At 36.4% G+C, this 17,828-nt stretch overlaps 1 protein-coding gene across 1 annotated transcript; it reads right to left on the bottom strand.

The window, feature by feature from the left end:
* Window positions 1-14,337: 14,337 nt before the first annotated feature.
* Window positions 14,338-17,372, bottom strand: LOC148566158 (uncharacterized). Its single transcript, XM_088486074.1, has 3 exons — window positions 16,784-17,372; window positions 15,449-16,254; window positions 14,338-14,607 (listed from the first exon to the last, which is right to left on the bottom strand). The coding sequence occupies exons 1-3, from the start codon at window positions 17,370-17,372 to the stop codon at window positions 14,338-14,340; spliced, it is 1,665 nt and encodes a 554-aa protein (XP_088342200.1).
* Window positions 17,373-17,828: the final 456 nt, after the last annotated feature.

The following is a 17,828-nucleotide window of genomic DNA, read 5'->3' as shown; positions in this document are numbered from 1 at the left end:
TCTTGCATGATTAAAGTAGAGAGTGAAAAGCATTCTTCCTGAAGTTCAACATCTTTAAAACCTTAACACTTTTAATCATATTACTTTCTCAAATATTTACTGGTTGCTTTTATTTAATTCACTGTTTTATGATAAAGATATCTAAAACCCTAAATTTTGGTTGTCTGACTAGATTAATCAATTGACTATTACTTGCTTAGTCCGTTAATTCCCGTGAAAATGATAACCCACTCCCGTAGTATTACTTGATATGACTCGGTGCACTTGCCGATAGTAGTTTGCGAAACTCTGCATCAGCTTGCTTCAAGCCATAGAGGGATCTATCCAACCGATACAGCAATGATAGATCCGAAAATGGCAGACTAGTGGGGGGCTTCATGTAGACCATCTTATCTAAGTCTCCATGAAGGAATGTCGTGTTGATGTCTAACTAATGAAGGTGCCAACTCTTTACTGTTGCAATAGAGAAAACACTCCGAAAGGTGTTTGTCTTCACGATCAGACTGAATGTGTCTTTATAATCCATCCCCTTTGTTTGAGTGAAACCTTCATAACTAACTATGCCTTGTATCTCTCAATGGATCCATCGGGATTCGATTTCAACTTGAAAACCCATTTTACCAACTGGCAACTCAGTAAGTGTCCAAGTCGCATTTCTCTCCAAAGCAACCAACTCATCATTAATAGCCTTTGTCCAGTTGGATCAACAATTACTTCTTCATATGTTTTAGGTTCTTTATGCATGGATATAGCTAAAATGGATGCAGGATGTAATGCAGATGTTAACTCAAAAATTAATTCTTGTGAGAAAGGAATGGTAATTGAAAAATGATTATGTGTAGCTCAACTAGAAGTTGATGTTGCCATACATTTATATTCTTTCAAGTATGATGGTGGATTTCTAATCTTAGATGACCTTCTAACTTCTACCAGTGGTGGTGTGCTAGGAATGTCACTCTATACTTCTTTTGTAATAGTATGATTTTCACTTTGTGCATAATTAATTAGTCCATTTGAATTAGAATGTGTGTGCGGTGTGTTAGTAGTGGCCGTGTGTGGTATATCTAGTATAGGTGATGGATAAGCATACTCAAATGGATCTAATGATGCATGAATGATAGGTGCTGTTTTAGTAATAATATCAGTACCACTTGTATTAGAATTTTTTTGTAAATGGTAAAGTATTTTCATAGAAAATAATATCCCTTGGAAGTAATATTTCTTTACTATTTAAATTATATAGGATGTGGCCTTTTACATCGATTTTGTGCCCAAGATAAGTACATTTTTGGGCTCTTTTATCCACTTTCTTTCTATGAACACTTAGTGTTGAGGCATATTCAAATAACCAAAAACTTTCAGGTAATCAATATCTAGTAATTTTCCTTTGAGAATTTAATATGGGGAGGAATTTTACAGCACCTCAATTAGTAATCTGTTAATGATGTGAATTGCATGAGCTATTGCAAAATTTCAGAAACTTTTGGGCAAGTTAGAATGAAACATTAAGGCTCTAGTTACTTACAAAATGTGTTGATATTTTCTCTTCACAATTTCATTTTATTGTGGAGTCTCGACACAAGTTGTGTGGTGAGCTATGCCTTTTGTTTCATAAAAAAATTCCATATTAAATTCAACTCCATTATCAGTTTTGATATCTTAATAGTTTTTTGAAATTGTGTTTGAATTAAAGTCAGCAAATTTTGTACAAGAGGCTTGACCACAGCTTTGGATTTTATGAAAAGTAACCAAGTGTATCTACTTTTATCATTAATAACAATCAAAAAGTACTTGTGTCCACTTATTGAAGGAACACTAATGGGAACCCATATGTCCATATGGACTAAATCAAAAACAGATTTTGAATTAGGCAAACTGAAAGGAAAAGGATTGCTCTTCTGCTTAGCATAGTGACATGAGTCACATGGGTACAAACAGCCTTTATTATCAATGAAGTAATAATTTGTTTTAATTACATTTAATTTCTATAAAGGAACGTGACCTAATCTAAGATGTCATGCTTTTGTTGTGTCAAGTGAACTTGTGCTTCCAAGCATTCTTAATGATGTCATTGTTGAATTGATGTTTGTTGATGTAACAGTTTTTAAATGTTCAGATGCATAGAATCCTCATCTTTGTTCAGCTACTCCAATTATCTTCTTGGAGAGACAATCCTGTATCTCACAAGAAGTATCATTGAAAATGAATTGACATCCAAGATTAGAGGTCAATTTGGACACTGATATAAGATTGAGTTTGAAATTAGGAATGTAAAGTGCATGAACTAAATGGAATTTCTTTGAGAATTCTATTGTTCCAGCCACATCAATTATGGTTTGAGTGCCATCTGATAAATTCACATGGACAGGCTTTATGTGGTAAATAAATTTAAATGATTGAATTGAATATGCAACATGAGCTGTTGCTCCAGAATCAATAACCTAAGAGTCAGGCCTAAAAGTTACTAAAGACATTATGAAAGATATACCTGATGTGGATGGTAATGTAAGAACTTGATTCAAATGGAGAGTTGGATTTATTGATTTTTGATGATCCAAGAGAGCTAATAGTGCAAGTTTTTGCTCAATTGAGAAATTTACCTCAGAATTAATTGCCCTATTGGGCTTGCTGATTTTTTCAGACTCATAGTCAGTAGTGTCAATTGTTACATTGTTGATCATGCTTCCCTTGCTATCATCCCTCATATGAAGCGGAAAGCCATGCTTTCGGTAACACATATCTTCAATGTGTCCACTTTTGCCACAGAAAGTACATTGTTTGAAACCTCTTCCACCTCTTCCTGATCCAAACCTCCCCCCCTCTGTCCCTAGTGCCTCTGCCTCTTCCTGTTGTTGTTACTTGATTTGAGGTTTGGTTTGAATCAGTAGCTACCAGCGCATTACATTCAATTGTCTTAACATTCTATCTTTCTTGCTGAAGAAGTGAAGCAAATGCTCCCTCAAATTTTGGAAGCGGTTTCATTAACATGATTTGTGACCTAATTGTAGCAAATTGATCATTCAAGCCCCTTAAAAATCTCACTACTCGAGTGTCTTCTCTGTAGATTTTCATTATTCCTAACCCACATTTGCATATTTCACTGCAATTTTCACATGATGGTATTGGCTGAAAATTGTCCAACTCCTCCCAAATTCATTTTATCTTAGTAAAGTAATCGGTAATTCTTAAATTCCCTTGCTTTGCAGCAAATATCTCTTCCTGTAATTCTGTGACTCGAAAAATATCTCCCTGATAATAGCACTCTTTTAAGTCGTTCCATACATCTGCCGCCACATTCTTCCACACAACACTACTCTGAGCTGTACTGGGCCTCAAAGAGAGATTTAACCATGATTTTGATACTACATAGGTGTTGCATCTTTATCAAGCTTGATACAATGGATCATCAACCTATGGGTTTGGCAATGATCCATCAACAAATTTGATTTTAATCTTTGATGTTAGGGCTCTTGACATAGCTTGTTCTAAAGCATGATAATTGTTTGAACTAAGAGTCATTGCTATCAAAGGAGTACCTAGACTTTCTCCCAGATGCAAATAGTAGGGGCTTGTTAGATCCATTGTCAGACTCAAGTTGGCCCAATTTGAATTCTGTTGTATTTGATTGATCTGGTTCACTATGCTTGCGAACATTTGCATATCAATTTATGAAATTGGAGTTGTTGGAGTATCCATTGATGATTCTTGCTTGTTCTTGTTGAATCTTCTGTAAATCAAGTGATCAAATTACAGAATTGGAAGCCTTCAGCGTCGATCTCGTGATCAAAGCTTCACCACTTCACGCTCACCGTACCATATCAAAAAAGCAAGGTTCAGAAAATCAGACCGGTCATCGAACCGTTCTAATCACTGGTTCACTGATTTATTGGTCTAATTGGTTCAACCGTAATCCAATCGAAAAAACCGTTTTAAAATAAAATAATAAATAAATTATAAATATACATCCTAAAATATAATTATAGTCTAATATAAATCTTAAAATATCTTCTACCATATGATCTTATCAAAATACAAATTCAAAATTTTTTTTAAAACACTCTTAAAACATGTTTCCGAGCACTTTTGTCATCATCATCTTCAGCTTTACACTCATCACCTAATCCTCTATGATTTTTTTTGGAAAAATAAAATTCCGTTCAAGAAGAAAACCATAGTGGTAAGTAATTGAGAATATTTGTCAGACTTAGCACCAAGACATAAAACAAGTATACATATAGGACAGTACCAAACAATCCAATTCTCAATTCCATGAATCATAAACAATAGGGTGTCTAAAATATCCACATAATCAATCAAATTCAGCATTAAAAAATATCAAAAATTAAATTTTGCAATTGAAAAAAATGAAGTAAAGATAGGATTTTATACTCACAATTCCCCTTAATCTTGAACCATGTCTCAGCACAACCCAATTCAATTGGAATATCAAACTCAGAACTATCACTCTCCAAACCCATATAACAAATTCTACAATTCCTCTCCACTTTGTGATTAGTATTACTAATAATATTATTAATAATATTAACATTGCCAACTAATTAGTGGATATTGGAACTTTAAACTCTCTTTGATTACAAGCTGTAACATGACCCAAATAACAAATTAACCAATTTAATTAATACACAACTTCAAACACAGCAAGTAATCTGCTTCATACACTCCTCAAAAGTGGTCCCGAATCATTTGCAATAACAGTGAATTATGCTTCATAAATAACTCAAATTGTCGAAATCAGAAACATGAAGCACACTATTTAGAATCTACAGAGTCATACCAATTTCAAGAAATACATAATTGACACAATTTATCAAGCATGGAAAAACTAAGTTCTCAAAGAAAAATTTAAATTGAAAACAAAAATACAGCACAACAGTCAACAGAGCACAGCAGCAAAGAAGACACAAAACAGTACATCACAATAGCAGTGAACAGAGCTAATTAATAATCAATTAATCATTCAATAATCCATATAATTGCTGAACAAAAAATAAAATAAAAAGAAGAACAATCACTAGTAGTGAGTAGAGAAGCCATTGCCTTCTTCGATCTGAGCAATCTAGGCAGAGTATGAGAGAAAGTGGTTAAGCACGATGGACGACTGCGACTAGGCAACAAGCACGACGATGGACGGCAGCAGAAGCGCAGATGAGCAGAGGTAGACCAGCGACGAACGCTAAGCTCGATGAAGAAGCTGCGATTGGAGTGAATAGGGGTTGGAGAGCTCAAGAACGACGACGGCGTGACGGACAGCGACACTGTCTCCCTCCTTGCGGCGGCGTTGGAGGCTACTGTAAGCTAGGGTTTCTTTTTGGGAGAAGAGAGCTTCGTTTGAGAGAGTGAAAGTTGAGAGGAGTTGGAGTAAACAGGAGTTGGAGAGCTCAAGAATGACGATGGCAGTGTCTCCCTCCCTGCGGCGGCGGTGGAGGCTACTGCTAGTCTGCTAGGGTTTTTGTTTTAGGAGAAGAGAGCTGCTTGAGAGAGTGAGAGTTGAGAGGAGGCACTGAACGTCTGAAGAGTTCCCATTTTTTCTTTTATCCAAAACGCGAAACGACACTGTTTTAGGAAAATCGGCCGGCTCTTGGTTCGGTCTAACCGGCCGATTTTTGGTCGGTTCGCGATTTTTAAACGATTTTGTAACTGGTGGTTTTACAGGTTAAACCAAACCGTAAAAGCATTCGGTTCGCGGTTAAACCGATTGGACCGGTCGGTTCGGTCCGATTTTCAGAACATTACAAAAGAGTCTTGCAAATGGTAAAGTTGTTCTCATTATCTTTATGATATGAGTTCAGACGCTGAGAAGATGAAGAAAAAGAAGAAGAATGGAGAAGAAGTAATTGGTGAAGAGAAAAAGAAAAGGTTTTGGATGAAACAGGGAAAATTAATTTTGTGTACTCCTTTTAGAAGAGAACAAAAATAAAAAGCTTAAGTTACAATCTTTCACTACAATAATATATAAAGTAGTTAGATGTTAACTATTCTACTAATCACCCAATTGTAATAAACTGAGTGAATTACAACCACATATTTTTTTAATCATTCTAGCTATAAAATTAACTTTAATTATCCTCTAATTACTTTTAACTAATTGTAATTAAGTGAAGTTAGTATTTAATTCGATAATAATATTTATTTAAACAGACGAATAAACTCATCACTTGATCAATTTAAATTAATTAGATTTATTAATTATCTATCATTACTATTTTGAATTATTAGTGTTTATAGCAAGGTTCTGAAAACCGAACCGGACCGGCCGGTTCGACCGGTTTAACTGCGAACCGGTGACGCAAGCAGTCCGGTCCTCCTCTAATAACCGCCAGACAAAAAACCGCTTGAAAACCGATGAACGGGTTGGACCGGACCGGTGACCGACCAGTTTTTCTAAACGGCGCCGTTTTTGTAATTGTTTAAAAAAATAAAAATTGAAACCCGACCCGACCCAGGACCCACTCGCGAACCCAACCCCCTTTCTTCCCACGAGCCCCATTCGTTCATCTCAGTCTCACAGTGAACCCTAGCCCTCCTCCTCTGAACTGAAGCATTTCCAGGCTCCCAGCCCAGTAGCCCTCCATTGTCGCCGCGGTCTCAGGTCGTCAGCGCCACCGCTGTCGCCTGGTCCTCAGCACCAGTAGACCTCCATCGTCACCTGGTTCCCAGCCCAGTGAACCCTAGCCCTCTGAACTATGAACTGAAGCATTCCCAGGCTCCCAGCCCAGTAGCCCTCCATCGAACCCAGGTGAGTGAGTCGTCGTCTTCAATGTTCATCTTCTCTGAACTTCCTCTGCTCATCTTCTGTGAATAATAACATGCCTGTCGATACTCCTATTTCGAATGATGCTGCTAATCCTAATTTCCGTTGCCTGGTCTCTTCTCCCGTTCATTCATCTCAGTCTCACTCTTCTCTGATCTTAGGGTTCTTCTCATACTTGAGGTGGGTTTTGAAGTACTCCAAGGCGTTCATGTACAAAGGGAACGGTTTGGCGTGGTTTCCGGCATTGTCTTCTTGCACCGCTTGTTTCACGTACTCTATTGCTTGCTCCTTGAAATTGCTATATATCTTCTTCTTATGGACCTCAACCTAGAGCTACAATATGGCATATGGAGAAGAAGAAGAAGAAAATTTTGGATGAGAGTTTTGATGAGGATTGGGGAAAACCCTAGAGATTCGAAGAAGCCATGGATCTTTAGAATTGAAATTCGAAGGTGTGAGGATCTAAGCGATCGGGTTCAGGTGAAGGGAAATGGAATCTGAATAATTTTAGGGATGTGTTTGGATGAAGCGCGTTTCAATTAATTTTGGGTTGATTAAGCTAAAGGAAGGGGTTACTACTCTCTCACTGTGAAGCTATTTTTGTCTTAATGGCTGCTTTTTCTTGGTGCAACTCTTTTTGAACATTGGTGGAATTAAATTTACGAGAATAAATACCATATGCTTTGTAATTTTTAATTTGTTACTCTGTTTTGGTGTTTTGTTAATGCTGGAAAGTGGAAACTTACTCTGATTTGCAATATTGTTGAATGGTTGAATGCTGTAGGCAGAATTGTTGATATGGTCTTGTGTTGTGGTTAAGAACATGCTGTTAATTTTCATTGTGTTTGTGTTACTCTTTTTCAGGGATTTCAGGTTGAATTTCTGAGGTTGGTGGAAATGGAAGCTCTGACATTTTTGTCAAGCTGAATATGCAACCTTCTGCACCAAATTGTGGGAGACGTTAATGGGCAAGTGGGGCTGCACCAAATTGTGGCTTTCAGTTAAGGGGGCTATGCCATTGGATGAAGGGTTGGCAATTAGATTCAATACATCTAATGTGATCAAGTGGAAGGAAGCAAAACTGCAAAACAGAACCAGGGGTTGCAAAATACAAAAATAAATTGAAGGTAGCTGGTATACATTTAGTTTGATCAATGCTGATTTACTGATTTACTGATTACTGATTTACTGATTTGAGGTTAGTGGAAAGTTGAGTCTGTATTACTCTTTCAGGGATTTGAGGTTGAATTTGTGATTTGTGATTTCTTAGGTCTTTTGTAATGCTGTTGATTTGAGTTTGGAATTTGTGATTACTGATTAGTGACTTGTTAAGCTGCTGTTGTTAACTTGTTATGCACTTATACTGCTGTTTTGTTATGGAATTATGGCACTGAGTGTTTTGAATTTTGAATTTGTGATAAGTGATTTGTGATTTGTGATTTGTGATTTTGTTATGCTGCTGTTTTGAATTAATTTAGGGGTGATTATTTGTTATGCTACTGTTTTGAATTAATTTAGGAGTGATTAATGATTATTTCTAGTTGTATTGTTGCTGTTTGCACCATTGCTCTTTTTACTATTTAACTTTGTATTTTGATAAGATCATATGGATTTGGTTGACATTTCATATAATGTTTTAAATTTGGAAGATATTTAAGATTTATATTAGACTATAATTATGTTTTATGATGTTTATATATAATTTATTTATTATTTTATTCTAAAACGGTTCTTTCGATTGAACCACCGGTTGAACCGATTGAACTAATAAATCAATAACTAGAGCGGTTTGATGACGGGTCCAGTTTCCGAACCTTGGTTTATAGTATTGATTACGTCATAGTATTTTTGTGGTTACGTATTAATTACATGACATGGACATAATGATCTGCTTAGCGCGTTCACTGCCATTAAATTCATTTAAACCAATATCTAACTACTGAAAACTCTAGATTAAGTTTGTGTGCATTAAATCGAGAATGAATGGGTATTTATAATTGAAGGTGAAGCTTCGAATTTTTTATTTTTAATATTGGAGTGGTAGTGGTGTTTTTTTAAAATGTGGATTGTTGGGGTGTTATACTCAAATGTGGAATCGTTTAACTAGAAAAGTAGAAATCGGACCGTCTGATTTGTTAGAGGTACAGAAATCGGACCGTCCGATTTCTAGAGGTACACAAATTGGACCGTCTGATTTGTGTTTAAAAAAATAAAAAATTTTAGGTACAGAAATCGGACCCTCCGATTTGTGTACTTCTATAATTTTAAAAAATACCAAAAATTACAATATTAAAATATATCACCACTTCTACTTTCATAAAAAAAAAAATTAGCCTGAAGCTTCACCCAAATTACAATATTAAAATATATCATCACTTCTACTCAAGACTGGGAAAGGAGTTAAGAAAAATTAAGTGTGGACCACATTTTTTTGTTTTAACAAATTATTCTTTTTAGGGAAGTAAATCTTTGTCCGATAGCAAATTATAAATTGTTTTTTTAGTAGGACATATATTTTATTATAAAATTAAAGTAGTTAACGGTAAGATTATTCCTATTATGATAACGAATCTTGCATATATTTAAAAAAAAAATTATCCAATTTCTAGAATCTCGAAAAGAGACATGAAAATAAATAAAAACTCTTGAATAAAAATAGAAAAATAAATGTAATTCTAATTATTTCGGAATGGTAAGATTTTTAATGCAAAAACGTTATTTTTTTTGTTTTATTATAATTAATTAAATTTTTTTTATATTCTAAAAACATAAATTAAGTGTACGGATATATTTTAATATTATTTATTGTTTTTATATATTAAAAATATAAAAAAATATTTTTATAATAAATAAAATCAAAATATTTTTTGTATCATATTTAATCTGTCTTTAGAATATAAAATAGCAAAATTCTAATTAGTTATGTCACCATACTTTAAAAAATATTATTTTATTTTTTCTTTCTTTCTATTAAGTGTGGACCACATTTTTTTTGTTTTATTATAATTAATTATGTGAGCGTATCCTTGGACGCTTTTTAATTTACATATTGGTGCATGGATGGTGTAGAACGCTGGTATGGGGTGGGAAGTGCTTTACAAAATTGTGGTGTCAGGGGTGAACAACTCGAACCCTCCGAGTTCCAAGCACTACACGCATGGTCCGAGAAGCGTTGATTTCGTTCACTGAAGGTTTCAACTCGGACCCTCCGAGATTGATGAATCACACGGACCGTCCGATTTCCTCTCCACTCATCGCACGGTCCGAGTTCGCCACCAACTTGACACGTGTCGCGCGCATAGTTAACCCCGAACGGTGCCCCTGAAACCCAACAAAGACCCCTCAACACCCTCTCTCACCATCCGATTATCATTCACTCACTCACATTTCACTCTCAACTTCAGCCACCTTTTTCATCCTTTCTCTGGCTTCTTTGCATGGTGGAGGAGCTTTAATCATGCCAAAAAAATATAAAGTCAAAGATGTTGATCGATCTGAGCTTCACATTATTCATTATCTCAACGATCCTGATTATGTAAGTTTTTTTAAAATTTTTTTAAATTTTATAAATTTAGTATGTTTATATTTATTAATAATGAAAATTTAATTATTATAGCTGTTGTGAAAAATGCAGTTAAAGAAAATAAATAGAATGATTACTAATTTTTTAATATTTGTTAGATTTTTTAAAAAATTTTTTACAGATTTTAATTAATAATAAATATTATTATAAGGAAATTAATATTAAAAATTTAATTATTATGGCTGTTGTGGAAAATGTAATTAAAAAAAATAAATAGAATGATTGTTACTAATTTTTGAATATTTGTTAGATTTTTCATAAATTTTTTTACAGATTTTTAATGATAAATATTATTATAAGGAAATTAATATTTAAAATTTAATTATTATGGCTGTTGTGAAAAATGCAATTAAACAAACTAAATAGAATGATTGTTACAAATTTTGCAATATTTGTTAGATTTTTTAAAAAATTTTTGACAGATTTTTAATTATAAATATTATTATAAGGAAATTAATATTAAAAATTTAATTATTATGGCTGTTGTGTCCAATGCAATTAAAGAGAATAAATAGAATGATTGTTACTAATTTTTCAATATTTGTTAGATTTTTCAAAAATTTTTTTACAGATTTGTAATTATAAATGTTATTATAAGAAATTCTTTATTATTATTGTTGTTAGTTAGAACCTGTAATAGAAAAAGAAAAGAGTAGTAAACAGAGTGGTATAAGTAGAGAATGTAATTTTTGTTTAAATTTTTAATTAATTTTTAGTATAATTATGTGTGAGGAACGTTAATCATTTTTAAATATTTTTTAAAAAAATTAACTATAACTGTTAATGATGAAGTTGATGTTAATGTTATTGTTATTGTGAGATAGTATTATTGTTGAATGATTAGTAGGATTATTGTAGTTAAGGAATGTTAGCTTTTTTGTTATGAGAAAATTTTAATTTTTTAATTGTAGTAATTATTATTAGCAAGTTACTTATTGTTACCGTTGTATGAATAATGAATGATGGCATATATTGATTAGGAATATTTTTTGATTGTTGAGAAAAAAAATGTTTAACAAATGAGTCATTAATATTAGATATTATTGTAGATGTTGTAATATGGTTGAGAATTTTGATTAGGAATATTTGTATTAGTAATGATTTTTATTTGCAGTTATGGTTAATTTGAAGGATTAATTAAATAATTTTAGAAGTTAGAATAATTACTTATATAAGGATTCAGTAAAATGATTGATGATAGTAAGGTAGTAATTGTTTTTTATCTGACTAGTAATTTGTTATATTTTTTTTGTAGAAATCAAGAATGTTGACATGTAACCACCCAATTCCTCCGGATCGGTACGACGTTAGGTGGAGGAGCATTTACGAATTACCGGTTTCTATCATGTATCTCAGATTAGGATAGTGCAGTGTCAAAAAGCATTGGTAAATGCTCTAATCGAACATTGGCACCCCGATACACATACGTTTCACCTTCCCATTGGTGAATGTTCCGTGACTCTTGAAGATGTGGCTCTAATTCTTGGTCTTCCCACAGATGGTCTTCCAGTTACAGGGATGACAATGAGTAGTTTTGAAGCCATGGAGGCGGAGTGTTTGCTTCAATTTGGCGTTGCACCGCGTAAGGAGCACTGTAGATCTAGCTGGCTAAAACTGACCTGGCTTCGGAATCTAAAAGAGAACTTAGAATTGAACGATGAAATCAGTATACAAAGGTATGTGAGGTGCCACATTATGTTGCTGATTGGGACGATATTGTTTGGGGATAAGTCTGGGGCAGGCGTGCACTGGAAGTTTCTACCCTTGCTTCGTGATTTTGTCAACATTGGACAGTATAGCTGGGGTTCGGCATGCCTAGCACACCTTTACAGGGCATTATGCAGGGTATCTCACTATAACTGTAAGGAAATAGATGGTCCACTAACACTTCTGCTCGGTTGGGCTTGGATCCGACTACCATATCTATCACCGCTTCCTAGAGAACCCCGCAGCTTTCCACTAGCAAATAGGTAATATTATGTTACAATGTACCCGTTTCTTGATATTTAAGAATCAGTTGAGCTAATTGAAAACATCATATTAGGTGGCGTAACTGGGAGCGTGGTGACCGACGATATAGATATCTGAAGCTAGCTGACTTTAGGAAAGCCTTTGATGAACTTCAGGAAGGCCAGGTGCGTTTTATTTAAATAAGTATTAATTTCGGGTTTAGGGTCTTTAACAAAAATATGATGCATTCTTATTGTTATTTGAATTGTGGGTTGTAATCATGAGTTTCCTATATTTTTTCAGTTTGTCTGGGTTGCTTATGCTGTGGATCGTGTGGATCCGAACATAATTCCTCCTGAAATCTACATGCAATCGGTTGTATGGAGCGCTACAGTTCCATTGGTTTCCTTTGAATGTATCGAGTGGCATGCCACCGATAGGGTAAGGCGACAGTTCGGTTTCGTTCAGGGAGTACCTAGTCAGGAGCAGAATCTGGATAAGGCGCATGGGGAGGTCCTCACTGGTCCTAAGAATCTGAACTGGGCCACGGCACCGAGTCATTCAATTTGGGTTATGCATTGGACAAACAGGTATCACTACGTTCTTTCTGAGCTTCCCATCCCTTCACAGCATCCATTAGATACTTACATGAACTGGTACCGATCAAAATTTGGGAACCGCTTAGCCTTGTCAAATCTTGTGGGTGAAGAGGATGCAGGTAATGAGGATATGGATGCGGGTAATGAGGATATGGATGAGGGTAATCATGATACCGATGAGGGTAGTCAGGATATGGATGAGGACAATGAAGAACAGGAGCCGCATATATCTCCTCCAAATCCGCTTCCACAAGAACAACCTCAGTCCTCAAACCAGTTTATACCTCATACACAGTTCACCCCATCATTTCCAATGCAGCAACAATATTGGGGTATGTCACAGTTTGAAACAGGCGAAGGAGGTTCTTTTAGCCAGTTGCTTGGGTTCATGGCTGTAGATGCCGCACAATCACAATATGGCCATCAGCCTGAGTTCATGCCAGGCAGGTATTCGTTGGATGCGAGATTTCCAGGCCATACCTCTTCCGTTGCTTCCAGGGGGTTCGTATCTGTTGATGACTCAAGTAGGAGTGAGGGTGGACGAGGTGTTCTCAATAGTCAAAATCCTAACCATCTTAACATGGGACTCATTGAGGAAGACACTAACACACTCGAACAAGAAACCGATGCTTATCTAGTAGACGACCCGGATGACGAGGGCGATGGTGAGGATGATGAAATTGAAGAGTTCGATGAGGATGAAGAATCTCGTAACGATGGTATTATGTTAACTATTTTGCTTTACATAAACGATAAGTTATTTTTTTTGTAATCATACATGGCATCTTTGACTTGGTTATCCTTCTTGGTTTGTGGTATCTATGTTGGTAATGAATATGTAATGTGCTGCATATACTTGTTTATTCAAAATTGTATACAGGTCAGGCGGATACTCCAGAGGACAACGTCAAAGGTTACAATCTGAGGATTGATCCGCCACGTCGGAGTGCTAATCGCTTCACTCCTTCTGTCTTCAAAAAAGCGGCCAAGAAATGCAAGAACTTTGTGAAGGATGTAAAGTGGACAATGAGAAAGTAGTTGTGGAGTTATGTTTAGGGTAATTTGTATGTGTTGGACTCTGTATGTGTTGGAGTTTGTATGTGTTGGATTTTGTATTGAGTAATTTTTATGTGTTGGACATTATGTATTAATGACTTGGACTATGGTAAGATTATATTGTATGTTTATTATCACCTAGTTGTTATGAACTTTTTGATGTATTAACCATCTGGAGTATGTAATAATGTTTCATAAAATACTAATATGTTCATACATATATTGATGTATTGATGTATTAACCATCATATTATATAATGCAACAGATATGTGATAATAGTAGATTGTCATAATTTATAAGGTTACATATAGCAGGTCATGTTAACTCAGATTGCTCAATCAGGTTATATTATACAAGATCATCTTAAAGCTATAACCTAAGGGGCATCTCTGTTGGTATTTGAACCAGCTGACTGACGGCATCTGCTACGACTATGTCCCTCAGCCCCACAGAGCGTACATCGTCTGGGACAACGTAACATCCACGTGTCCATCTCATTCAAAAAGCGCGTCATCCTGGGGCGACCTTTCGTGACCCGTCTCAGGTACGGATTTGATATGAACCGAGGTCCGTTATAAGTAGGCCATGTGGCAGGATTACCTAGTGGCCTAAACCTAGCTTGGTACACCCACCGCACTTGGTCCATCTTATACACATCATGCACATATAGTTGCCAATCCAGTCGCTGGTTGGCACAACATGCGAACACATGTCTGCAGGGGATCCGGTCCACCTGGAACTCACCACAGTCACATCGAAGGCCACGTAGATCGACTGCAAACTCCAGCCCGCTCGGCATCTCACGAACCTCAAAGACCTCATTCTGGTGGTCAAAGCAACTAACCTGGATGTTTCCTGATGCAAGTTAGTTTGCATGCAACTTCGATGTCACGATATCAAAAAATACATGGCCAGCATTGATCCGGGCTTCCGCCTCCGCTCTTTTTCGGGTGAACAACTCGTTTAGTCTGTAGAATGTTGCCTTCACAAGAGCAGTAATGGGAAGATTGCGTGCACCCTTCAAAACTGAATTGATGCACTCCACTAGGTTCGTCGTCATGTGACCCCATTGGTACCCACCATCAAAGGCCAATGCGTACTGTTCGCGAGGAATTCGGTTTAACCAATTTGTGTACGCCTCGCCACGTTCCCGTAACCGCTGGTAACGCACTTCGTACTCCCGCACCGTCCTCGAATATCTTGGTAGGTCACAACAAATAGAAAGAAAAGTAATCGTTTTCAATAGAATTATTTAAGGAACAATCCGTTAATAATTTACTTAAATCTAATAAATGGTTACCAATGTTGACGACCAATTTTTGGAGGTACGGGGCCTTGAACTTTCTCAAAAAATTTGACTCTATATGCCTGATGCAAAACATATGAAAAGCTCTAGGCGGTGACCAAGCTCCGTTACTGCGCTCCACAGCTGCATTGATGGACTCGTGCCTGTCGGATATTAGACCGACACCATCCCGAGTAACAACATGTTGACGCAGGTTACTAAGAAAAAAATACCATGTATCAGAAGTCTCTCCCTCCACAATAGCAAATGCAATTGGGACAATATTGTTATTGCCATCCTGTGAAACTGCCACAAGTAGACAACCCTTATACTTTCCGTACAAGTGAGTCCCATCCACCTGGACAATTGGCTTACAATGTCTGAATGCCCTAATACAAGGGTAATAACTCCAAAATACACGATGCAGTACCCGAATATCACCCACCAAGTCATCGCCTTGATATGCAGGCATAGTTTCAAAATGGACAACAGCAGATGGCTCCTTGTGACACATGGCCTCAAACCATATAGGCAACGCCTCATAAGAGGCTTCCCAACCTCCAAATATTTTTTCTACTGCCCTTTGCTTAGCCAACCATGCTTTCCGGTAGCTCACGGTGTAGTTGAACTTCGATTGCACTTCTGCTATAACCGATTTTACCTTTAAGGAGGGGTCAGCCTCAACCAGTGGTTTTATTGCTTCTGCAATTGTGATAGAATCCAGTTTCGAATGATCCTGTGAAATGGTGGCTCTGGTACAGGTGTGGCTACCATTATACCTCCTTATAACCCAACAGTACTTCCTGCTGATCAAGCTAACCCTGATAACCCAATCACACCCTGACCCATACTGTGTACACTTGGCATAAAATGTCAACGGCTCAGACTCATACACCCGGTATTCTACGCTTCGTCGTATCGTATACTCTTTTACCGCCTTAATAACAGCTTCTCTGGAACTGAACTCCATACCAATGGCAAATTCACCATCTGCGACAATAGGAACTTCTGCTGCGACAGCCACCATTGGAAAAAAAATTCATTAATACACAGGTATTTCATAAGCGATTCTAAAGGTAAATCAAATTTCACTGCATCCAGTATGCTATAACTCCAGACTTTGCAACATGTTATTATGTCACTCTAAACAAAATAAGAACATAAGCAGCAAACGTAAAAACTAGAGCGAATTGGCCGGTTCAACCGCCAAAGTAACAAACTGGACCGGACCGGTCCGGTTCAAAGAGATTGAACCGTACGTTGGGTCGAACCTGTGCAAATAATAATGTCCACAAACTCACGCATTTTGTAATAACCATATTATAGAGAATTTAAATATTATTTTCTAATAAATACTAGTAGCATATAGCAGTTAAAAAAATAAATTTTCTATTAGTGGTAAATATTGTATTAACCCGGTTCCATCCTAGCAACTACTACATTCAACGCATGACTAATTAATGGTAAATAAAAAGTGAATTATTCATAACTCAATCAATGTCTAACTAAAAAAATCATAATACCACGATTACTTTACCTGCAGTCATATATTCCGGATATTCCGGAACATGCATGGCTTCCAAGTCCAACACTCGCATGAATGATGGCTCCTCAAACGGCACTTCGTTTGTGAGTGTATTTGCCACTTCTGTCACATCTGGGGCCATGGTTCCGTCACCTTGATCTTCATCTCCATCTGGACCAACAAATTCGTAGTTGCTTTCGAACTCTTCTTCACTGTCACTATTATAATCTTTCCGTAGAATATTCCAGTCAGCCTCAGATTGTTCAAACTCAACATACAACTCGATGAACGAGATCTGAGACCGGTTTTCAATATACATTGAAAACATCTCCTGCATGCTCGCTTCGTCCGTCACATATTTCGTTTGATACTGGATGAATCCACCAAACACCGGTACGGGATATCTGTATAGGATACATGATATCTTTCTTGCCCGCTCAAAATTAATCTTTTCACAGATTACACCTTTGAGTTCTTCAAATGAGATAATAAAAGGAATAACAAGATCTAATGGGTTTTCACAAATAAATTTTACTCCTTCACTCGTTTGTAACAAAATCTGACCAAAATAGTATATTTTTAGCAATACTCTGTCACTCATTTTTTTCACTCAACAAAAAATAAGCATAAGCTTAGCCTTAGCAACTACACTTTCAAAATCAAAACTAAGAACCCAGATAGAAGAAGAGAGGAAGCAGCCGCTCAACAAGGAAGAAGGCGGAACTAAGCTACCACCACTAACACTTCACTCTTTTATATCAGCATGGTTAAGGAACTCGCACCCATCGACTAGGTTAAACTGAACCAAAAAAAAAAGGTAAACGAACTCGGACCATCCGAGTTTCCCTTACCCCTTCCACAAAACGGAGGGTCCGAGTTCAATGTGCCTCAACTCGAACTATCCATCACAAACTCGGACCGTGCGATATGCGACAACAAACCCTACTGAAGAAATCGTAGGGTACGATTTCAATACCCAAAATTTTTTCCCTCCAATACAAATCGGACCGTGCGATTTGTTATTCAAAAATTTAATCCAAAGAACTTGCACGGTCCG

The sequence above is a fragment of the Arachis ipaensis genome, chromosome B5 (assembly GCF_059453495.1).
Source record: "Arachis ipaensis isolate K30076 ecotype BB chromosome B5, ASM5945349v1, whole genome shotgun sequence".
Lineage (NCBI taxonomy): Eukaryota > Viridiplantae > Streptophyta > Magnoliopsida > Fabales > Fabaceae > Arachis > Arachis ipaensis.
This window is presented reverse-complemented; position numbering and strand designations above follow the sequence as displayed.

Bases quoted from the DNA above. Each gene is read 5' to 3' on its own strand.
- LOC148566158 (XM_088486074.1), bottom strand. From the start codon at position 17,372: ATGAGTGACAGAGTATTGCTAAAAATATACTATTTTGGTCAGATTTTG. The intron at 16,255-16,783 runs GTAAAGTAATCG...CTGTCGCAGCAG, and splicing joins TCCGGAATATATGACTGCAG to AAGTTCCTATTGTCGCAGAT. The intron at 14,608-15,448 runs GTTGTTACTCGG...GATGTGTATAAG, and splicing joins TTAGTAACCTGCGTCAACAT to ATGGACCAAGTGCGGTGGGT.